General features: G+C 37.5%; 1 protein-coding gene across 1 annotated transcript in view; it reads left to right on the top strand.

The window, feature by feature from the left end:
- HCN1 (hyperpolarization activated cyclic nucleotide gated potassium channel 1) overlaps positions 1-25948 on the top strand; it is a 198721-nt gene that overhangs the window by 97642 nt on the left and 75131 nt on the right. The window contains exon 3 of the mRNA XM_075726555.1: positions 4381-4542. Within this exon, the coding sequence (XP_075582670.1) occupies positions 4381-4542 (162 nt within the window). The remainder of the gene's footprint in view (positions 1-4380; positions 4543-25948) is intronic.

The following is a 25948-nucleotide window of genomic DNA, read 5'->3' as shown; positions in this document are numbered from 1 at the left end:
ATGACAGTATTATAGCCAACCCACCCAAAGAAACTTGATAATAATAAAAATATTCATGCGTAATTGAAATGAAACTAAGTAGTAAGCAAAAAGGAGAGATATCTATTCAATCTTTCCTATTATGTGAAATAAAAATGTGGAAAGATTTAGTTCTCAGGGGAATTTTAATTTTTTCTCAGTTACAGTAATCTCATGTCACTCTAGTAATTTTTTTTAAATTTGCACCTCTTGCTGGTTAAGCTGAATATTTAAGTATGAAATTAGGAGTCAAATAAAGTGTCCAGATTTTCAAATGTGTTTTACAGCTGCAGTTGCTGCGTATTTGCATGGCATTTGTGGATGGTAAATGTTAAACAATAACCAGGCTATTTATATTTAATTACCTGAGTAATGGGTTTAGGAGCCTAACTTCAGTTGTGTGCAAGTGTTTGAATTATTTTTGTTATGAATATTATGTTGATAAGATACCCATTCAAACAGAGAGATATGACTACACATCTGTACTGCAAGATCAAGGTAAATTGATTTGTGGTATTCCTATATTTCTTCCTATCCCACTGGAGGACCTGCTGACAGGCAAGCCACCATATGCTGAAAGGAGTGGCATTTGCTTCCTGTCCTTCAGTTCCTCTCTTAGCAAACTACACTTCACACATCCCCTAGGAGTTTAATAAAGTTTAGTTCATTAATACAGGAACTGCAGTTTGTGTTACAAAAAGATAATGCTATAAAAATATGACTTCTCTTACTGCTCTTGTTTCAGCGTATCGCAATCAGTTCCTGAATGGAAGAACATAAAATATTAAACATGCAATATATTACTTCAGTCCACAGGGTAGTTTTGGCTATTAGTTTTAAAAAACCAACAACCTCCCCCTTCCAAATATAAATATATCAATAAAATACCACGAACAAATATTATTGTTCACTTAGAATGCATGCGTTGGGAATTTAAATGTTTTTTTCTGACCAAGCGCACATTTCCATGACAAGTTCCTTTCAGGAGAAAAAAACTTGGCTTTTATTTACTGGAGGGAGAATGTGCAGAGATGTTTAAAATGTTTTTTCAACATTTGCTTAAGATTTTTCTTATGAAGTTATTTTCTTTAACACAGAGTTATCACAGTTATTAGAATAGGCTACACAAATATTAGACTATATGAGCAAAAGATGGGTGATAAAAGTATGGTATGGTATGGTTGAAATACTCATACAATGTTACCATGTTAAGTAATCCAGATAATACCCAGAATATGTTCGTGCATTTTTAATAGTCCTGACCCCGAATGCTGAGCTGCACAGGAGCTATTTCTGGAGTGAAAGGTTTCAGAAATGATGGAAGGTTGCAGTGTTGTATACAGACTGTTGCAATCATTTCCTTTGCTGGATTTGGTTTCACATAAAATTTTCAACACATTATTGTTCTTGCAGTACGTGACCATTTCTGCAGAGGTACACTACTAATGAAGAGGCTTTGAAGAAAAACAATAGTTATACAGTTGTACCACTGTGACAAGATAGAATAGTCCTTGCAGAGCCCAAACCCAATGGCAGACCTCTTTAGTTCAGCAAGGCCCTTTAGTTTGAACTCACTGCTCCAGCTGTTTGTTTTGAATTTTAGTCTCCCTTTGTAATATCTCTTTCTGTGTCCCGGTTCTACTGGCTTGTTTGGGAAGACTTTACTGAGCCATGGCACAGTCTCATGGGGTAGGCAGAGAGCAATACATCTGTAAGAGCTAAGCAAGACCTCGGAAATGCTGAAATAAACACCTTGGCAAATCTATCCATCTGCTTTTTTTTTTATTTGTAGTGCACATTACCTAATTATATAATTTTAAAATTTGAAATTAAAATGTACCAGCACAAAATGCTCTAAAATCTTGGAAATTCTATATCAAGATATGAGGTTTGCAGACCATCTCTGTAATTGAATTGATGCCCAAAAATGGGTTCCGTCCAAGTGAAAGAGCCATAGAATTATCATTTTTATGCAGATATGATCACAGGATACATGCACAATCTGTCATGGTGCCTAAGCCTATAGTTGAAGAGGCTTGATAAGGATTCAGGAGCCTTGGATATATGCAAATGCTGTTTTTTGGACTCTGGAGAGTTTTGGAGAACCGGATCTTCCCTTTTATCACATATACCTAGGTGCATATTCTCAGAAAATTTCTCTTTCTAAGTACAGAAATGAAGATGTTTGTGTGCATTTTGTCTCTGATTGTAATTTTTGTGACCCTTTTTTTAAAAAACACTCAGTATCCAATACAGTGAATTAGTCTGAAACTCTGGTTTCTTACAGTAAAGCCTAATGGGAAGCTTGAGGTAGTATGAAAACAGTGTGGGTGGGAACTTTGATTTTTGTCCAACCATAGTGTAGAGATGTGATAACTTCCTTTTCTGGAGCAATAGAAAATTCCTGGGGAAGTTGTGATCTCTGTGTAAAATATGTATTGTTTCTGTCTGATCTGCACTTTTTCAGACAAATATTCTAGGGGAAATCCTTTCTCTGACAAAATTTCTGCAACTTTTGGTGTGATCAGGGATTCATCTGCACTTTGTGGTTGTAGTATAATAACCATGTGGAAGTGTAACCTGAAGGAGTGTTAGTGTTCCAAAACAGTAGTAAACCTTGCTATTTTTTCCAGTTCTTTAAAATAAAATTATTTCAGTTCACACATCTACTCTCTCAGTTCATATCATGCTACTGAAACTGTAGCTATTGAAATAGCTGTAATGTAAATACATTTCTTAACAAGACAAACGTGTAATGGTGATACTTTTTTGTTTGTTTCCATTTACAGCATCTCCGAAATATCAGTGTCTTCTCCTCAATTTTAAGAGGAGCTAGATGGTATTTGCATAAGACATGACAGTTTGAATAATGTTACAAGCATCTGTTTCCAATGTCTATCAAACTGGAATTTGAAATGTATTATCTTAAAATGCCCTAGATTGAAAAAATGTTTTGCACATAAAGTTCATGTCGGAGGTATTTTTCTACTATGCAGGTTTTGCATTTTGGGTCTCAAAACATACACCATCATTTTCAAGCAAGGACAATCTCCCACTAACAGAAAATTAAATGAAATGTTGAAAGACACTGTAACACGGTCTCCATATTTGCATTTGCACTCTTTTACAGTGTGGGTACTTAATCTCTGCTTTTAGTTTAGGTACGTAAAAGTTAGGATACAAACATTCCCTCTTTCATATGTGAATTATTTTATTTACAAATACAAAACATCATGTGCCATTATGTCTGTATACATCTAGCAATCTGATGTTTTCATCACTAAAGCGTCTGATTTCTATGTCTATCTATTAAATAATATTTTCTACTTAAAATTCTATGAAATACCAACTGGACATTCTTTATCTTCTAAATGGAACTGCTGCAGAGTGATAATTATGAGTTTTAAAATGTAATATATTTATCTTGAGTTGATTGAATTGTGTAATAAATAAAGAATATGGCTGTATTTGTAGTTTGGAAGTGCTTTAAAAGCAATATAGCAAAGTGCTAAATAACAATGTTTTTCTCCATACTATTTGGCAGCTGACTGCTGCTGTTCATGCTAATTCTGTCAAACAAATTCGCCCATGACGTATCTGAAAATGTCTATGTGGTTTTTAAGAGTATATGTGCAATTTGCTGTAAGACACTTTTCAGATGCAAACATTTTTGTCTAACAATGGAGGAATATGTTGAAATCCAAATGATTATATCAGTTTGATATAAACTTAGCTACTACAGATGTAGTAGCCACAGGATTCTCAGTATTTTAGGAAAACTGCTAATTATGGAGAGCAATGAACCACCTTTTTGTCATTTTGCTTGGTGAACTGGTATGTGCAAATTGGAATTAGTATAGAAATAGAAGTCCAAAAATATGTAAAATTACTTATATTGATTCTTCACTCAGATTTTGGTGCTTTTAAGAAAGTAAGAAATGTGAAGGTGAATCTTTTCTGAATGGGTCATTGGATTTGTATCTCACACAGCTTTGTGAGTATTTAGACACCAAGTTCACAGACAAGTGGTGGTCTCGCTACCTTTACCAAGCGTTTTTGTGAGACTTGTTTCAATTGAAAGGAGTTGTAGGCTTTAAGAAAACACTTTAGTTGGTGACTTCTTATCCAAAATATGCCTTTTTCAGCAGCTTATATAAGTCTGACCTGTAGTCAAGAGTCAGGTCTGTCAGCACAGCTCTCTGCCCATATTAATGTGCCCAGATTAATCGTCCTTGCTGAGAAATCTCAGCTTTTTTAGAAGTTCAGGATGATACTTCTTTGCCTTTAACCTGCCTGATGAGAAGTGAATTATTTACATTTCTGATTTGCATGATGCACATCACCTGTGATTTTTGCCCACAGATTTTCCACATGACGTACGATCTGGCCAGTGCTGTTGTGAGAATCTTTAATCTGATCGGAATGATGCTGCTGCTGTGCCACTGGGATGGTTGTCTGCAGTTTTTAGTACCATTACTCCAGGATTTCCCACCAGATTGCTGGGTGTCCCTAAACGGTATGGTTGTAAGTATTGTTCATTTTTCATTGTGCTTTCTAAACAGTTAGCTTCAGATGTAAGTGTAAAAAAAACCATGCCTAGTAATACACTGCCCTGCAATTTATTCAAGGTTACTTTTGGGTTTTGTTGGCTGGCTTGCTAATGAACTAAAGTTTGTTTTGTAGCCCTCATCACTGATAAAATGATATTGAGTCATTGTCAGTAAACAAGCCAGAAAATACTTTCAGTTTTAAGGTCATTTTAATTAATTAACCCTCATTCCCTCAAAAAACCCACCAAAAGAAATTTGGAAACACTCAGTTCACCAGTGCTTTCAATTCAGGCTGTAGTTTCAGAATGCTCCTGAAGGTATACTTACAGGTGTTTGTTTCATCTAATGTTGTCTTCAGTTTCTCAATTGGTTTTGTAAATAGCTTCTAGGTCATTTAATGATCCCTTTACCAAGTTGTTCCCAACTTAACAGTTGATATGAGTTTTTTCTAAGTAAAATAAGAGACATAGATTTATTTCTATGATACTTTTGTGTGTGTGAACAGGCTGTTCAAGGATAGAATGTGGCTGTGCCTTATTTATAAGGAAGGGTTATGATGTTCTGCTTGCTTGACAGGAGTCTTAAAGATCAATGGCTGTGAAGAATTAAGTAGTTTTTATCAAGTCAGATAATGAGTCAGAACATTTTCATAGGAAATACACTGAAAAAGTTGTTAAAATATGCATATACCAAAGAGAAAAAGGCCCAAGCAACTCTGTCATTGGCCATCTGAAAACATGTGTCTCTCCATTTTTTACAATTCTAGAATCCATAAAACAACGCCTTTATTGTGGATGGGCATCTTGCTCAGTCCCACATATTTCTATGGTAGAAACATAACAATATCTGTCCCTTTAGGAATGTGATACTGCACATTACTGTGGGAGCTCGTTGACTAAAATTGTCAGTCATACAGACAAGTATTTGCAGTCATCAAGTAACATCTTTAATGATAAGCAGCACGTTTGCTGACACCTCATTGTGCAGCTTCCCTAAAAAAAATAGTGACGTATCTTCAAAAATGGAATTGCTACAATAAAAATAGGTCACCAGGATGCTGACTGGCATGTCTTTGCATTCTGCTGCATTCTGGGTTCTGCTCTGTAACATAGAATCCTCCATTCACATTTAGAAAGCGTACATTTCCTACCAGCTTGTTAAAGATCTGGATGAAAACCAGGCTAGCAAGTGAAAGGAAGCCTTGGATTACACTTAATTGAAGTATTTAACTTTTAAAGAACACTGAACTATTAAATTCTCTCTCTTCCATAAGAAGAGCTACATTTAATCTAAGAAGGCTCTGCACACCGTACTCATGCTCAGGGAGACCCTTCTTTCTGGCTGCCCAAATTCATTTTTATTTTATGGAAACAATACTTTCTCCTTACTGGCCACATACTCTTGGAAAGATACTTTTTATAAATTGCACTTTTGTTTTGGTTTGGTTTTTTTTGTCTGGCAACTGAATCTGTTGCTGTTAATGAACATTGTGTGAAGATCTGAAAATTGAGCAAGATTACGTTCACAGCATAGGCAGTCTTCTAGTCCTATGGCAAGAGAAGGAGGTGTGGACTGACAGCCTGCAATCAGGAGCATATATAAGGCCACTGTTGGGGGAAACAACTAGATCTTTCTTCTGACCCTGGCATGACATTATGAGACATTTTCTGACGTCTTCCCAGGCTCTGGAAGTGAATTCTGTAGCACTGAGTACAGGCAGAGAAGCCATCATGGAATATCAGTCCTCTGAAAAGACAGAGGGAATAGAAGGATGGTGATGGTGATGATGGTCATATGCTTTTCTGGTGTATTCAGAGACTAACCGACTGCTGACTTTGGAATTTGGAAGGGCTTCAGGTTCCTGATACTGCAAGAGGTTTGGGAAGCAGGGTATCTTAGTCTCCCGGTATACTGTAGCATATAACAATTTAATCTACTCTGAGTTTTAAAACTTTTGTCATTGAAATGACTGCACCTAATACTGGGGTTTGGACTCAAATGCTGTTGAGACAGAAAGTCAGATAAGAATGTTATTATTTCTTCTGCCTTTAAATTCTTTATCTGTGAGCTAGTAGTGATTGCCGTGGCAAAAGGCCAATATTGTCAGAAGAGGAGGTCTTTCCCTAGACCCAGCAAATGCACTTTTCTGTCAAATTATTCCCTTCTACTTAGTTTTTAGTCAGAGAGTTTAGTAGATTGATAGGTAAAGATACCTCCTTGCACCTGCATACATTTGGAGTTTTGTTCAAATTTCTGAGTCAAATAATTCTGAAATACAACTGCTCTAAGGAAGTAAGGATGCCATGAGGATGACATGCTGTTTCCTCAATTGACACAGCTGAGCGTACTCTTCCAGCTTATAGTTCCCTTCTGTCTTGCCTATTAGTTGCTTCAGGCTGCAGAGTGCAAGAACTTCTTCTAAAAGCCTTTCTCCTGCAAGCTGTTTCTTCTGTACGAGCTGATATGTGAAGTATTCAAATTCCACAGGCATGCTCATGGCTTTACTTTATAAATACTGTTAACAAAAATAACATAGGTTAAATTTAATGTCACAAAGGAATAGGTTAATGAAGCCAAGCTGCATTTTGCTTACTGCCTCTCTGAACAATACGACTGAATGCAATTAAAACATTTTCATCTTTGAAAGGATGATAAAAATGGCAGAGTGCATCATGAAGTAGACTGTGAAATGAAGTGGAAAGCCTCTGTAAAAGGGAATAAGATCACCACTGGTTGATACTGGACCAATCTACAGCCTAAGTAGTTCAACAAAAATGTTCAGATCACATTGGGTTATTATCTTCAATAATAACAGTAGTGAACCCATATTGTATCTGTACTCTCAGATTGGCCTTCTTGGCCAGTTCCTAACATTGGCCTTCATGTTGCTACGAAATGAAAGCCAGAGCTGGCATCTTCCTTTAATTTTTCTAAATGTGATCCCACTTGTCCACTTCTGTATCTTTACCGCCATTTGATTGCACTGACTTTATTAATGCTGAGTTACTATTGACAGGCAGGACCTTGTGCTCTTCCAGAATATCAATGCACTTCTCTTTAAAAATAAGAAAACCAGTAAATACAATATAAAAGTAAGCAGCAGCTTGTTTTTTCTGCTCACTTGAAGTCATGTTCCAACAAATCCATTACACACAAAATAACAGTCAATTACTTGTGCGAGGGTATATGGCTCTCTGATGCCATTGCTATTTTTTTTTAATGCTAGGATTGTGAGTTTGATGCCTAAAAAAGATCTTTTCTGCAGAAGTTTCACAGACTTTCCTAATGATGCTGCCTAATTTCTCCTTGGCTCAGAAAGCCTATTATCCACAGTTCCTTGTGTGATTTATCCTCAGCTTTCTGATCTGCATTGCTTCAGACTAGTGTACTTCCATAATGACTCACAGACCACACATCTTTATCATACCTCAGAGTTTCAGCCAATAGTTCTTGAGAAAATTACAAGTAAAACTTGCAGGGGAGGCACAAGAACAGAAAAGCACAGTGATCCTCTGCTGTAGTCAGTCTGTGCAAACCAAGATTCTGCAGTTTGCATTCAGTTTCAGCTGCAGTGAATTACAAAAACACAGTGTGTAAATCCAAACTGATGAAAGTTATAGCCAGATCTTATATGGGGCAGTTTCTAGGCAAGTAGAAATGAGAGATGACATTTTTACCACTGATGCCGTCTGTCAATCTAAGCATGACTCCCTGCAATAAAGCATCGCTTGCAGTAGATGATTAGTTTTTGTTGTATTGGAAGTTGGCTCTGGCTTTTCGTATCACCTATGGTGAAGACTCAAAGGCATATTAGTCCTTGAAGTAGCAGTATTTGAAGATCCCTAACCTATATTGTCCTGTCTATATTTGGAATATTTGGTTGTACGGTTAGGAAAACATATGGTCCTTTAAGCAAGGTATTTACCTGACAATTCCAGATTTTTCCTGTATAATGTTCCCTTAGTGAGATAAAAAACTAGCAAGAGAAGTATAGAATTTAACTTGAAGTGGTGTTTTTTAAAAGCCAAATGGAATTGTAAAGCTTTTGGAAAGGGCTTGCTTTGCTGGCATTTCTCATGGCAGTCAGCCCATGTTTGCTCAGCAAGAATCCTTCAGGTACTCTGGTTTCTTTGTTTTGGCTTTTCCTTACTGTCCTTGCAGTTGGATTGTTTGCAACTCTTGGGGGATTTTAGGTTTTGGATTTGGTGAATTGGGATGTTGCATTATATTAACTCCCCTTTGTGTCACATAATTTCCTCAGGGGCAAAAGGATAGTTAGACTTTAGATCTTCGTCTCTGACAGTATCAGCATTGCTAAGAAAAGAATTTGGGAATCTCTGCTGTAGAGCCTGAAAGTCCCTCTCATTATAAAATGAATGACTTAAATGAATACTTGATAGGGAAATTCAGAAATGCAGGAGATGGTGAGGATTTATAATGCTCTAGGAACTATGTTAACATACATATAATATGCACAAAAGCTTTTTAGTAGTAACACACCAAACTTTCATTTTCATTCTCAAAATTAGTAATGAACACCATTTTCAATTACACAATCACACATTTTTTTCGATAAGATCTCTGCTTTACTCAATGGAGCTCAAGGAATGAATTATAATCATCTGATGTGTTATTCAACATTGGGTTTTCTCCTTTTTGATAGTGCACCAGCTTAGCACCTTCTTCCCTATAGTTGTCCATTAGGGCAGCTAATTTTCTCATGAGATGTTTCTGCATTTGATCATTATGTGATAATCATCATTTAGAGCTTCACAAATGTTTTTGAGTACCTTTTTATTATATGGCAAGATATTGTAGATCCATGTTTAAAGCATTAGATTACTCTGACTTGATTTGCAGTGCTGAGCAATAAATGCTTATGTAAATCAAATCCCACAATCTTAAACTGGGTGCTTAGTAAATATGGAACATAGATACGGGAATCATGTGATTACTACAGACACTGGGGATCTCATGAAGTATACTACCTATCTAACGAATTTTGTACTCATATATTTATATTTATGTATGCCTATTTAGTTATAGCAAATGTTTCTAGGAACAGATTACAGGTGGAAATTACCTATCAGAGGTGGACTGTGATCAAAATAAAGGGAATTGCCCAACTCAGATAAGTGCTGTATTTGCAACATGATTTGGAAATACGGTAATACCAATAACAATGATATGTGACTGACACTCTTAAGCCTAAGGTACCCACATTTGGGGAATCTACAGTGAATAATAATGTCCGTTCTAGTATGTGCAGCTGTTCAGAATTCAGTTCTTGCTTTCTCTTGCACACAGCACTGACCTAGTCACTGAGGTCAGTCCATTTCCCCCTGCATCAAGGTTATGAGGTAATGACCTGTTTCAGTGGGTTGGAATCAAGTGTTAGGCCTAAAAATATATTAGCTCAGGAGAATATATTAGTTCATGTGATTTGACACTATAAGAAACTGCAGAGGAAAATTTTGTGGACCTGCAGTGCTAAATGACAAGGTATGTTTAATGCAGACTGAGGACATGTGTTAGTTGCAATACCAAAGTTTTATGCCAGGCTAGCAAGGACCAGAGAAATGGGGTAGCTGAGGACACTGTTGATTTAACTCAGCGTGTCATGATCAATGAAGAGGAAAACAAATAAAGTTCTCATTTTTACAACAGTTGCTGAGGCTTTAGGAAGACCACATAGGTTTTGGCTTATGCTCTTTTCTGTTCTCTGACAGGTTAGCAGGTCATCCGCTATTACAGGACTAGAAAGGGAAGTAATAATAACTTTTTCTTCCTACCTTCTTGCCTTTGGTGTAATATTCTATGTAATTTTGCTGATGTCTCCTGTACTTCTGGACAGTATGTTTTTGACAGTAGATTTCTGATGTGCTTATAAAACCAGTTATTAGATTTCCTATGTCTCATATTTATTGAAAATATTTCATTATTTATATTTTTTTCTGTGTATTGATTTCTGCCAAGAGGAAATTGATTCCAAATAGTAAGGAAGTTCCTGTGATCAAACCCACCATCTGTACAGTATGCTTTAAACGTTATTTTCATCATGGCTGCTGTTTATTGTCATTAAAATTCTATTAATTTGTTCCATACAATTTTCTTACTGTTTCTTTTATGTTTTCTGGTTGAGATTGTATTATTTGTCTCTTTGAGGCCATGAAACACTGGTGCAGAGCAGTGTTTTTCTTATTCTTTCCAAAATCTGAAATATAGCAGAAACTGTTTTAGATTCTGAGGAAGTCAGGCCTCACTGGTTCCCTAACCCAAAACAGTGACAAATGTGTTCATCTTCATGATTTGATGTGTTCTTGGGTTATCATTTTGAGCTCATTGTGTTAATACCATGAGCAAATTGAGACATAGAACCTTCAAATTTGAAAAATCAAGGTGCAAAATCATTTACAGTAAAGGGAGGTTTAAAACTTCCTAAAAGTTTAACATTAGTGAAAGTATTCAGATTATCCATGAATATTTGGATTACAGCTGAGACAAAAGTGAAAAAGTCCTTCAAAGAAGATATTCCCAGCTGTAATGCCACAACTTCAACAACTGTGGAAATTGTTTAGCATTATGAACTCAATTACTGTCATAAACCCTGCTGCCTTACTTTATTCTCACTAAAATATATGAAACTCAGTGTTGTAGTATTGATACAGTTATATAATGCTGATGGTGATAGTTATTTCAGCAGATACCAGTGCTCAGCACTACAGAGAAAGGATCTAAATTAGGACACCCATATTTATAAGTGTTGATTGTAGCACTGTGTTATTGATGTGATAATAGGTGCTAAAGCGGATGACTTCTGCAATGAATTAGTTGTCTGCCTTGCGTGCTTCTGTTTCTTTCAGACAGAAAGCTGGTCTTCCTTATATAAGAATAATGAAACAGAGGAAACGTGTCATGGTTTAACCCCAGCTGGTACCACACAGCTGCTCGCTCACCCTCCTCCTGCCTCGGCATGATGGGGAGAGAGTCAGGGAAAAAAAAAGTAAAACCCATGTGTTGAGATAAAGGCAGTTTAATAGCACAGCAGAGGAAGAGAAAATAAGAATAATAGTGATGATAAAAGAATATACAAAACAAGTGATGCACAATGCAATTGCTCACTACCCACTGACTGATGCCCAACCAGTCCCTGAGCAGTGATTAGCTGCCCCCCAGCCAACTCCACCCAGTTTATATACTGGGCATGACGTCATATGGTATGGAATATCCCTTTGGCCAGTTTGGGTCAGCTCTCCTGGCTGTGGCCCCTCCCAGCTTCTTGTGCACCTGGCAGAGCATGAGAAGCTGAAAAGTCTTTGGCTAGTGTAAGCACAGCTTAGCAACATCTAAAACTTGAGTGTGTTTTCAGCATTATTCTCATCCTAGATCCAAAACACAGCACTATGCCAGCTACTGGGAACAAAATTAACTCTATCCCAGCTGAAACCAGGACAGTACCCACCCCTTATTCTATACCATCTATGTCATGCCCAGGTTCTACCCTTTCCAATACACTCCAATTAATCACCACCACTTGTCCTGTCTTTTGATGTATACACACAGATATCATTCCCTTAGTCTGTGGACCATCCCTCTAAAATTTCCATTGAGTTCATTCAGTCCATGACTTTGGGCTCCATCTGCCATAACAGTCCTTCAGGGCAGGAGAGATGGTGTGCGGTGTTGGATTGTTGCATGCTGAAGCTAGTTCCAGTTCCATAACCACTGCACTTTACTCAGTTTCATCAAAGTTCATTCCTCATTAATCTGGGTGATTCTTACTCTAATACCATTGATGTGGCATATAGCAACCATAGTAGTGATGACATACAGTATTATATAGCAATTAACATCATACAATTCAGTTCATTGGCTATTTTCACCCAAAATCAAATTCCCTTGAGGTACACACTGGACTTCCCCATCCTTCCACATCACCCACCAAATGCACCCAGGTCCTTGAGCAAAAGCAGTCCCACAGATGGATTTGCCTTTGCCCGAGGCAGGAATAATCCAGACTGTCTTCCCCAGCATACTTTTCATGTGCACTACAGGGACTTTATCCCCTTCTGCAGTATGTAGGTGTATTGCAGGTATTCTGGAGCCTCACCCTGTTCCAGTGCAGTCTGGATCAGTCCATTGCCAATGGTGGGGCTGTGTTTCCACCCATGGGGCAGTTGACTCCAGGTGTACTGGACGCCCCTCCAAGTGAAAGCAAACTGTGGCCTGCACTCTGTTGCCAAAGGTATTGAGAAAAAAGCATTAGTGATATCAATTGTGGCATACCACTTGGCTACCTTCGACTCCAGTTCGTATTGAAGTTCTAGCAGTTCCAGCCAGTCCCTGAGCAGTGATCGCTGCTCCCTGGCCAACTCCCCCAGTTTCTATACTGAGCATGATGTCATATGGTATGGAATAGCCCTTTGGTCAGTTTGGATCAAACGGCCTGGCTGTGCCCCCTCCCAGCTTATTGTGCACCTGGCAGAGCATGGGAAGCTGAAAAGTCTTTGACTAACATAAGCAGTACTTAGCAACAACTAAAACATCAGCGTGTTATCAGCATTATTCTCATCCTAAATCCAAAACACAGCACTATGCCAGCTACTAGGAAGAAAATTAACTCTATCCCAGCTGAAACCAGGACAATATGCAAAAGCAAATTGATGTACCTAATAGATACAAACTTATTTCCACACTTCTTCACTATCGTACAAGCTAGTAGGAGATCATCAAGATGTGGATGCAAGGAGGGACTTGACATTTATCATCAAGATTTAATTTCCATGTTTCCCCCTCAAGAATCAAACCAACTCGTAAATGCTTATACTGCATTATATTGTGAAGGGATTTCTGCTAGCTGTAAATTACAAAATATTTTATGTAAGCCTTAAAGTTGAAAGAATACAAGAAACTGCACATGATATAGTTAAGTCTGATATTGTCTTTGATAGACATTCTAGGGGAAAATAATAGACATCAGAAAGCATGCCTTAAGCCATTTCTTTAATAAAAATGTGAACTACAGCAGAAACATAAGTTGGACCTGTCATATTTTAGGACCATGTATTCCTCATTTGCCTTAGAGTGAATATTCAGGAGGAGTTATAAGCACCTCATGGCCAAATGCAGCTTCTCTGTTGTAGAAGAGGGTGTTCTCTTTGTTCTGGGGGAGCTGGATAAATCTACTTTGCTCTGTCTCTATAAATTTAACAGTAAGTGTTTATCTGCATGTGATGGTATTCCAGGTTGAACTGGCATATCACTGTGGAACAAATATTCTGAAGTAGCTCTCCATAGGTGGCCTTTTATCCTGTGATTGGAGTGTCCAAAAACTGAACCCTTGGAATATATATGCCATAGCAGTTTTCCCAGAATAAATCCAGATAGATACATCCAGATGAATACCTTTCATACACAGCTGTTCTTCAGCAAATCTTTCTCTTTTTCATTATAAACCTATATTAATAATCACAGTCTAATTCTTGATCTGTATGCTTTAAGACTGTATAAAGGTAATTGGCTTTGCACAAGCTGCATATTATTGCCAAGGGGTCATTATCAGCCATATCACAATCAGGTTTTCTCAAGTGCACTGATTTTACTGCTTTTAACTGAGTGTATCAAATTTGAACTTTCTACACATGGCTATTCAGCATCTGGCTCATCTTAATATCTAAAATACATCTGGAAACAAGTCTCTATTTAGATGCAATTAGACATAAAAATTGGCCACCTGAAATTGTGCGTTTAGAATGCTTACATTTCACATTAGAAAAAATTAAAGCAAGATACTTTGTTCTGAGTCACATAACACTGAACTAAGGTGCTTTCATATGCCAGACACTCGAGATTATTTTTGTTTCCATTGACCTGTGTCCACCAGTCTTACATCAGTAGTCCATAGGATCTGTAATCTAGATTCCCAAAATCCCAGAGGGAGGCAAGAGGGTATCATAACAATGTTTTAAAATCTGGTTATTTCTGAACTTCTCTTTCCATGGAAATGTTAATATTTCATATTTTCACTTTAATTCAGAATGAAGCTAAAAGCTAAACAAGGAGAATTCCCTGTAGAACTGGAAGTCTCGATTTACATCCAGTTCTGGTTACCAAAACATGAGAAAAGCAGGAAACATATGGCATTATTGGTTTTATTTAATTTGTTTTAATCTACTGGTTTTCCTTAATGTCTGAACTGGTTTTGCTCATACTTTTTATACATATAAGCCAAGGATGTACACAACTCATTTGGATTTAGGCTGCTGGTATTTTGCGTGTTTTAAAAGAGCAGGGTAATTTTCTTTAACATTGAGCAGACTCAACCTGAAGTAATTCAAAGAGAGGTATAAAACTTTCAGAAAATAATGTAATTTAATAAAAATTATTGAAAGTATTTTCTATAGGAGAAATACAGTATGTTTCACAAATTTTACATTATCTGAAATGAGCAGCATCTTAGCATTATTATTAATGAGAAAATTTTTAATATCTTCTAGGTAGTCTGTGTACAGATGTCTAAGTATTACTTGTATGAGCAAGCAGTGAGCAGTTGCTTGTATCAATTACTTTAAACATTAAATGCCTCTTAAATATATTTTGTTTTCTTTCTTCTATCTGGATTTTTATGTTCATTTAATTTACTGTTTAGAAGATACTATTGATAACATAAGGAGAAGAACAAATCCCTGTGGTGAGACTGTCGCTGGTCCGTATACTACTTTTAATAATTTGCAGTGTTGGGTTTTTTTTCTCATGTGGGAGGAATAGCAATCTTAGCATTAAAAAATTGCTGAGTATCTATTTAAAAAAACTGCTATAAATAATTTACTAATCTATTTAGGTGTAAAAATAAAACCAGTTTTCCCTAAATTTAAAAAAAACATTATTGACATTACCATAATATTTTTTTTTCCTCTTTGTTTTGAAGGGCTGGGGTTTATTACAAAAGGTTCACGACAGTCTCATATGAATAGGATTGGAGCAGAGACATGTACACTGTCAGGTCTAGTTCAAAACACAATTTTACCTACATTTTGCACTACTGCTAATAAAATGACAGAGATGCGTTGAAACAATCTGTTTGAAAATCACCAATTGGCATTTGAATGAGTCAAGAAAATAGCTCCCATATTCTTCACAGATGACTAGTACCTTTTCCAGTCCATCTCATTTATTATAATTTTAGTCCCTCCAAGATGCCTTAATCTGTAATAAAATAAGATAAAGCAATTTCTCTTAGATTTCCATAAAATATTTTTGTCCTTTTCCGTATTTTTAGGCAAAAATACACTAGAGTGCAGTCAATGTATTTGTTTTTTTATGTTTGTAAGAGAATGAAGTTAGCTAGCATTTGAGGATAGCCTAGCAGTTTGACAACAGTACATATAATCAAAAAAGTATTATCTGTATTGTTTCGATAGATAGGAAGGCACTTACATGACTGGTTTTGAACAACTTTCTACTTAGAAGAGGCATTTTCAAGCAAAGTCTACTCAGACTGCTGGTTCAGTTTTACAGAGAGTAATTGACTAGGGGTCAGGAATAAAGGAATGGCACCAATCATTTAGCTCTCTTTGCAATAATACATAATATCCTTCTGCTTATCTCTAATAGTAAAAACCTTTTAAATTTATGTCTTAGATACAGCTAGAAAAGTTAAGCCAAATATAAATTCAGTTAAATGTTGCTAAAACAACATTGACAAAAGAATATTGGGGGGAGTTTTCTATTTATTGTGAATAGCTTATTCCAGGTGTTCAGAAATAAAGTTTATGGTGCATGATAAATACCTTTGGTGGCAGCAAAATATAAATATAACTCGGATTTGTGTGAACTCATTTTGTGAAAGTTACAGTCAAGGGCAATGGGCAGGTGTGCTATGTTTCCAGCAGGCGAGGGCAGATTTGGTGGTGGAATATTTGGACCTACACAGATGTCTCTCTATAAGCTCTCATAACCCATGCCATTCACCTGAAGGCTGCCTCTCGCTCACCTTCATCTCTGTATATTAAACGCAGATGCAATACAGAGTATATAAAATGTGCCTTTACTTTCTTGTTATTCTCTACCACTGATTGTCATGGCTTTACTCTTGCAACAAGACCTTTCATGTCTAAATGGAGTAGTATAAAACTTACTCCAAAAGAAATTAGTTTATTTCTGAGTTGTGTGAATATGCAAGGATGGGGTTCCCTTAGGCTTTTGCAGTCAGTATCTTTACAAAGCAGTGGTTTATGGAAAGGGTAACATATAAATGCTGACAAGAAAGTGCATCCTGGAAATGTCAGGTGCCCTCAGACAGACCTAACAGTATAACTGCACTGCTCCTAACTGAAAGTGTTTTGCAGGTCAATAAAATATATTAACTCTAAACCAGCTTAGTTGAATTGTGAAGGCAAAATACACACACAAAAAAATAGTGTGAGGAGGAGAAAGAAGGAATGAGGCAGTTTAAATAGAAATATAACATTTAAAGGTGAAGTCTCTTTTTTTTAAAAAAGGTATGAGCCAGTGCACTTGTCCATCTTAACATGATTTGAGGAAACATAAAGTTGGCATAATAACAAATAAATAAAAGATGAAAGATTTCTAGGATTTAACAAAGCTTGTTGGTTTTACTCTTTTGCTTTTAAAACCTTTCAGACTTCAAGACAAAAAAATTACTATTTAAATTACTGCCTTACAGTGGTGACATTGAATGCATAATCTGAATTAACAATTAAATATGTATGGTATCAATAAAAACTCACCCAAATACAATATAACCCATGTTTCTAATCAATAAGGACTATTTTGTTTTAAAAGATGGAAAAATATGGCATTTTGCTGTTTTGAAGAATGAAGGCTCCTTTGATATACTTCCTCTGATGAACTTCCTCCCATAGAGTGATTTTTGTTCCTTTTCACAGGTTTGATTCTGAAGGTTGGGTCTGAAAAATAGTTTAATATATTTTCTTCTTTTATCAAGAATTCTGGTATTTTTAACATAAACTTCAGAAGGAAGAAGTAACCATGTGATCTGAACAAAGAAGCGTGGCCAGCAGGTCGAGGGAGGGGATTCTGCCCCTCTGCTCTGCTCTGGTGAGACCCCACCTGGAGCACTGCGTCCAGCTCTGGGGCCCTCAGCACAAGAGGACATGGACCTGCTGGAGCGGGTCCAGAGGAGGGCCACAAAAATGATCCGAGGGCTGGAGCACCTCTCCTGTGAGGCCAGGCTGAGAGAGTTGGGGTTGTTCAGCCTGGAGAAGAGAAGGCTCCGGAGAGACCTTACTGAGGCCTTTCAATACTTAAAGGGGGCTTATAAGAAAGATAGGGACAGAGTTTTTAGCAGGGCCTGTTGCGATAGGACAAGGGGTAGCAAGGGTTACAAGGTGTAACTAAAGGAGGGTAGATTCAGACTAGATTTAAGGAAGAAATATTTTACAATGAGAGTGGTGAAACACTGGAACAGGTTGCCCAGAGAGGTGGTAGATGCCCCATCGCTGGAGACATTCAAGGTCAGGCTGGACGGGGCTCTGAGCAACCTGATCTGGTTGAAGATGTCCCTGCTCATTGCAGGGAGGTGTTAGACTAGATGCCCATTAAAGGTCCCTTCCAACCCAAACTATTCTGTGATTCTATGATTCTATGAAATTAGGTTTGATTCAAGACCATTTTAAACCTAATTTCAATGAAATGAGAACTTCAGTCTATAACTTTTGGTGGGAATTATGAAACTGTTTCTGTTTGTAAGTCAGCTAAAACTTGTGTGTACCTATGTGCTTGGAGCATGCATAACGTTGCAATAAAAATAAATGACTGTTGTTTATCACTATTCATACTTAGTGCCATACTAATGATGCTGTGGGTGGCTAGATCTGTTAACATAATGAAACATTGACATGTTGCTGGTTTCGTGGCAAACTTAACTGAATTTCTTTGAAGTGAATGGTTTGATTGGTTTGTTTCAATGGACCAACTAATAGTAAAAAAGACTGTTCTTTTGATTATACTAAACATATAATAGATTTTTAAGATCAGTCGTCTTGTCATTTAGCCCATGCCCAGTAAATATGAAGCTTCTAGTTAAGAAAGTTTTCCAACCATCTGCAAGTTAGATAACACAATGTTGACCAGCTGGGTTAGCTCAGTTGGTTAGAGCATGGTGCTAATAATGCCAGCTTCACAGGTCCAATCCCTGCTTACTGCAGGGGGGTTGGGCTCGATGATCTCTCAAGGTCCCTTCCAACCCAAAGAATTCTATGATTCTACGTTTTGGTAAATATATGCTATTTTCATTAGAATCCAAGTCCTTTAAGATATTTCCAATTTAACATCCTTCACAACCTTTTTCAAGCAAAGTAAATGCCATGCCTTCAAAATGTGGATATTCAAATATGTGCCCTGAATCCAAGAACTCTTACTCTCATTGTGTGCTCTCTGCTGTATAACTTTATCCATATAATTAAATAATTATGAAGTTTTCATTCTGAGCATTCCTCTGTTCTCATTAGGTATCTTTTTTTGTCTCTCACTTGCTCTTATCTGTGGTAATGCTTACATTAAAGCCACTGTGCTGGAACTGAATTCGCCTAGTCAAATCTCCAGCACCTCTTACAGAGCCCCACTGACTTTTCTCAGCTTTTGCATTGGCAAACCCATACCCTAATCTGAAAGTCAGATTCAATTGCAAGAGCAAAACCATGGATCATAAAATAAAATCATAGCTTGAGAGAAGAGATTGTCCTTTGGAATTTTATTTTCTCCACTGGATAGGAGCAAGGAAGAAATGGGGAGGCATGCCCATCCACTAAAACACAGGCCCACTCAACAGGGTAGCTCAGGGAGCTAATGGAGGTGACTTTAGCTGAATAGGATCCTGCTGCAGCTGATGGAGAGAGAAACTCCCCTGTAGGTGATAAAGAGCACCTGCATTAAACTTCTACTCTGAATCACCGTCTGCAGGAGTCTGATTTTTGCTGACTGTGTGGGGAGCCTAGGGAGACTTGCCAACTCAGCCATCAAAGTGAATTTTCTGAAGTCAGCTGATGTGAACTTGTATTATGCCTTCCTCCATTATTGCCCATTCTTGCAAACAAAACCCAGGACAAGTTGGGCCACTCATCACTGTAGATACTCATGTGTAAACAACACAAAATGAAATGCACTGTTACTATTCCTGTTCATCCTCCATCGCTCAGGATCATGGTGTTCTTCCTGTTCCTCTCTCACTCAAACATCAATCCTAGACCTCCCATGACTGGCCTCTCCCCAAGGTTTGTGTTCTGGGCTGAGCCATCTGCCTCAGCCTTACCCATTTCAGTTAGAGCATTTTCATCCTCAATATCTAGACTAAGGAACCCGAGTTCCTTTAAACTGCTCAGCAGGTGGATGTTACAGTTGCTCTGCAGGATAATTTTGTGGATCTTCCTGTAATCAAAGTGTGCATTTTAATTCTTAAATGTAGCGACTTTCTTACTTTCTATGTTGCAGCTATGAAAGTATCCCATATGCTTTCCAAGCATTTCTATACAGTTAAATGGCATTACCATTGCTATATGGATGGAACAGGTGTCTCATAAATACTTACTATGGAGCTGTGAGAAGGCAAGTTGGCTAGAGAAAAGTTAGACCCACGAAAAGTATGTAATTGATGACTTAGTCCTTTTCTGTATTCACTAGTCTGTGGAAATAAAGTATAGAACAATGAAGCCTATTTATGACTTGGCCAAAACTGTCTCCAAATTTGACTTACTCAAACTACGTTTTTTCCCTCTTCTTTAGGTAATAAAAATCTTAGTGGAGGTAGATAGTTTAGAACAAGGAATTAGTATCTTGGAACTGCTGTTTCTTTGATCAGCAACAAATAATCTATTTGTTTGAAAACCGCATGTGATAGTAAGAGATATAACCTGATTCAGCCATTGAGAGTTCATTCAGGTGGGACTGCAGGACCGACAGAGTGGCTGTGTGAAGTCTGGCCTGTGGTCTGTCTGGCTTCTTTCCAAGGGTGGCAAGGAGCAGGTGCCCAGGGAAGACCAAACCACAGCAAGCACAGAGGGACAGTTCCTTTAGCATATCCTACAAGCTTTCAGAAATTTGCATCTGAGGGACTTCTGGATCCAGAGCTGGTATCCATGTGTTTAACAGCCATCACTGTGTGTTTCTTCTAGTAGTTTGTCCAATCATGTTTTGAGTCCATGTGAATTTTGCTATTAGGCCAGAAGCATGGGCCCAGTGTCATACCATCGTGATACTGCCGTAGTTTCGAAGCTGGCCTTGCTGGCTGTCCTTGGAGCTGCATCCCATGCTGGGGTGACTTTACCCCAGAGGGCCCAGAGTGAGCAAGTGGGCATGGGCTGCTGGTTGTACCGGGGCATCCCTGTTTTTAGAGCTGCACCTGGAACGTGTGTGCTCCTCACATCTTAGGTGAATGCTACAGGGTCACTCGGGTGCTCTGTCAGCTTCCTCAAGGGCATTAAAAGAGAAGAGGAACATGTTCCCCTTCCTTCCCCTCAGAGTATGGAGTTGGTACCCCAAAAGTTAGGACACTCTTCTACAATTTAGGTTAACCTTCCTCTGGTAGAGGAGGGAAATTAATCTTTTATGAGGGTTTTTTTTTAAAGCCTAGACATCATTTTTTGGCAGTATTTAGGCTGCTAAATCATTTTTTCTTTATATTATTTTATTACCTTGAAAGTCTTGCAGACTCAGGTAAGCACCTGCAGTTCTAGGGTGTCTGAATTTAAGAACAGGTCATCAGCAAAACCCAGATGAGTTCTCAGAAAAAGAAAAGCCTCTGACCTAGATCCAGCCTACTTGCTTTGACACCAAGGTTTGTTCTTTTCGTAGAGCCAAAACAGGATTTCAGCTGCAAAACTCCTTTGCTTCCTGCTGCCACTGCCTAACAAAATAATGCACGGCTTTTTGTAGAACATACTATTTGATGAAGGGCTGTGATTTACCAAAAAACCAGACCAGCCTCTTGAGGGGTCAGATATTTAGTAAGTTAATTTCCTGAAGAACTATAAACTAACCAGATGTAGCCTAAAGTCTCAAAGGCAACAGGTTAGGAAATAAATTGAAAAGCTGTCAAGAAAAGTGTTGTCTTCAATACCAGCTAAGCGAAGAATAATGCTTAAAATCAGCACTGAACATCTGCCTTAAAAACTGCATTGCTTAAAGAGAAAACAAAACATGGTAAAAATTATATCTTTTGACTAAGGAGAAAAATATTTGAATTTGCCTGTGTGGTACCAAGAACCACCTTACCAGGGAAAGAACCTTTTTTTTAAAGCACTGGAATTCCTGAATCCTAGTCCCAACCTTTATGCTGTTTCTCTGTGTGAAAGTAGCATTGGTTCAACTTGATTCATTTTTAAGGAGATTAAAACATATTCAGACCTTATGTAGGCACATTTGCCTTTATGAATGGATTATATTAGATTATATTATCTGCTGCAATCTGCATTTTTTTTTTTTTTTTTTTTTTTTGGTAAGGACATACTGCTACAAATACTTACAAAGAAAACTATTTTGCTGGAATGTGCATGTATGTAGAACAAGGATTAAAGTTTTTCTTGGAAAATCAGGCTTCGAATGTTTTGAGATGTTCTTAATAAGAAAGCATTGTAATACTATGATTTTGTGCATGTCTGTCTATGTACCTTTCAATTTATGTATAAAGTTTTCCTAGCCTTTTCTTAATAATAGCCTTTTCTGCCACTTGCTAAGTTAGTTGTTTCCTTCCTTGTTTTTATGTAGCTTCAAAATCACTTTGATTCAAAGAGAATAGTGATAGCACTCAAAAAGCTAAATGTCCACTGCCAAAACCATATCATTTTCATTTGTCATTTTATCTGTGATCAGATGCTTCACATAATTTGCTGTCTAGTCTGAGTTGTTCACAGAACAGAAAGATGCAGTTCCTTCTGCTGAGTTCACTTCTCTAAATTGGTTGCAAATACTGTTTATGATGGTGAAGATTCTTCCTAACTGTTTTCAGTAAAGCAGTACACTGTGGAGTCATGAGTCAGGTTTATGTCACTTCACTCCTTCAGCTGTCTTGCAGAACTGTACTATATTAAGCCCACATTATCGTCTGCCTGTTCTTGACTATCAGATAGCTACTGTTGCAAATTCAAAGCTTTTCTCAATGGTTGCATTATAAAAGCATTTAATAAATGGTTTGATTCGATGCTTGAGGGTTGTTAAGTAAACTGTTTTGCATCATATCCAGCTCCTTTCACCAACTGAAAAGAGCAGAAAAAAAGATACAGTATCATTAATGCACTCTGTTTTTTTATTTCTCCTGAACAGTGCTATTTCATGAACTTCAGTTTCTCATTGAAAATGCTTCCTTGCAGGATTTATGTATTCTCTGATTAGACATGCCATTGTTTTGACTCTTTTTTTTTTAGCTTTTCTTGTAATAAAGTGTTTCTCTCTGGGATGCATTGCTTACCAAGTCGTTTTACTGAAAACCTGTAGATGTACTTACCTGTTGTAATCACTTATTGTGACCACACGATACTTACTGCGTACTTATTGTGATTACAACATATTTTCCCTCTGGTGGACAATGTGTATCTGTTCCAGTCCCTTGTAAACAATGGCACTTAAGTTTATTTCAGGATCAAAAAAGAGTGTGATTTCAACTTCATCAAACTCGGAGTGTGCTATGAGAGAGCAGAACAAAAGCCAAATGTCTTCATCAGATTTTTATATTATTTGATAAATTTCAAAAAAAGGATCTCAAAGAACAAAGTTCAGCATAGAATAGCATGGTGACATCTGCAGTTTCAGTGATAAGCATTTGTAAAAACTTTATTTTTCTGTATAATGTATTTTGTAATAATGAACTTTATTTCAAAGAAGTGGAGCAGGAATGCTCTCAAGTAGTAGTAATTGTTACTGAAGGTGGTGCCAGCAATAAGTTTGAAAACAGGTGTATAAAAAAAGTCACAACTGGTAGGCAAAGCCTAGAGCCCCCTGATATCCCCACTGCAGAAGCAGTTCGCGTCCTGCGAGAGTTATTTCAGGAACTGAAACACAAACCCTTCAAAAACGCCTGACTGCTTCTCTGCATTCTCATCTTGCTTTTCCAGCAGGTGGGCATGACATGAAGCAACAGGTACATTTTGGAAAATTCCTTCACTGGTATTCATCTCTTAGTTTGTCACTGACTGATTGACATGGGGGCTGTATTAATACTTGTAGATGAAACATGCCCAGGTCTGTTTTCTCTCCTGGAAGTCAATTGCCTCTGCAGCTTGCTTCCGTATAACTGGACTTCTCCATTACCAAGGCGAGGTGGCCTTAAGCGAACCTGTGCTAACTCTCAGGCTGTGTTCAGGAGTTGTTCTGGAGAGTATTAACTGGCCTGAGCCAAAACCACTGCTTTCTGAAAAATTACAAGTATGGACAAATTCCACAGTAAGGTAATGTTTCCTAGCACTGTTAAATTTTCACATGGGAAAAATAGGCATAGTCTGTACTTCTAACATTTTACTCTAAACTTTATAAAAGCTTTGTAACAGCTTTGTAAGATGTAATTCCGTAATAATTCTTATTAAAATAATCCTTCGGAATGGAATGTTGTTTTAAATGGGATTCACGCATTACAAACTTTCTTCAGTCTTCCGGGTTGAGTTAAGGGAGCACAGCGAGCAGATAAAAAGATGAATCAGAGCGGGCTGATTCATAGGCAAAAGAACAGAAAAAGTATTTTTACCATAAGTTTTAACTTATTATTTTGCAACTTTATATACACAGCTGTAGGAATTCATGATTATATCTCTGATTAGGTACAAATACACAGAACAGAGCAATGTGCAGGGAAGCCTACTCTATGAGATTCCGAGCATATCTTCTTTTGTGAACCATTCTTTTGAATGCAATGGGCCTATTCATGTGAAGATAATAACTCAAATACATGTGAAAGACCAGGCTGTGTGCATAAGCCAAATATCTGCACTTCTGTTGCTGTTTATGAGTTACCACACTGATCCTACAATGAAAATTATTCATCCTTACCACAAAAAGGTGATCACAGGTAGATATTCTTGCTGCTTGCTTTTAATGGGGAAATGTATTAGCAGATAAATACTCAATTTTTTCTGCATCAGGAAAAATAATTAAAAGAAAAAGATCTGTTACGCTACATTGTTTTTGTTTGATGGCTAGTGCCAAAGACATACCACCAAAACATGAATAAGCTGTAATGACAGCAGAGTCACGTAACAACTCTGAACAAAGTAAATATATAATATTTAGTCATCACTCCTCCAGTCAAACCTCTTTTCCTGTGCAATGCAATGCCAAACACTTTCTAAAATTTTTCTGCCAGTATTGGTCTTGAAAGTATATGCTGAGTCATTTGCACCATCTGTTATCTGTGCACATATCAGCAGAGAGAAATGTTGAGAAGTTTTTGAAGACATCTGCTTATTCCACTGTGCTTACCGATTCAGGTTTTTTTCCTTAAATCATACATACTTACACACTTCCTAAAATATACTCTTCTTCTTTGTGTTTCTTAAGATTTTTAGAATAAGAGCAGAATTTTTAGTCTTCTAAGTCTGTTCTATTAAGAATTCTTTAAGAAACTGTTGGGAATAATGTCTTGCAAATAAATATATACAAATAACTCATATGATGGCAATATAAGACACAAATACAATTTAATTGAATTCCCGTTGGAAAAGACTGTAATTTTTACACTAACTTCAACCAGCAGTGGCTCATGTCCTCCAGATTCTGGGCAGATGTTTTCTTGGGGCCACTACTGCATTACAGTATGTGCTACCATGCAAGCAAGGATGCTTTGTGCTTGCTTCGACCTTTGAAACCCCACCCTAAACTTTACATTTGTTTTGTGTAATAACTTTCTGTGACAACACTAAATCCAGGGGGCTTACTTATGGACTGTCTAGCTGCCTCCATGCTCATAAATTAAAAGTGCCCACTTGTAATGGGCACTGAGTTAGGACTGGTATAGGAGCTACCTACTGTGTCCATAGTATTAAATCGTTGGGGTTTCAGCACAGGACAGGCTCATGCCAGCTGCCTGGAAGGAATGGTTCCTCACCCACACTATCTCCAAAGTAAACCTGCTGTTTCTTTTTAATTTACTAGGGTAGACACAAACCATCTATATCCTGACAAGATTTGTATCCATATCCTCTCCTTCAGATACCACTTACTTTCAGAAGAACCTAAAGGCAATGGTGGGCATGAATGAATTGTGTGTGATTGATTACAAGGCAAGCTCTTTGGGGTAGGGACAAGCTACTTCCCCACTCCTACTGCAATTTTGAAAGGGAGAATAAGGAGTGTGAGTTCAAGATCCTTGTAGAAACCATTTTCATTTCATTCCTTAGTCATTATTTGCTCCATGATTG

The sequence above is a fragment of the Pelecanus crispus genome, chromosome Z (assembly GCF_030463565.1).
Source record: "Pelecanus crispus isolate bPelCri1 chromosome Z, bPelCri1.pri, whole genome shotgun sequence".
Classification (NCBI taxonomy): Eukaryota; Metazoa; Chordata; class Aves; order Pelecaniformes; family Pelecanidae; genus Pelecanus; species Pelecanus crispus.
Note: the sequence above shows the minus strand (reverse complement) of the source record. Positions and strands in the feature narration are given on the sequence as shown.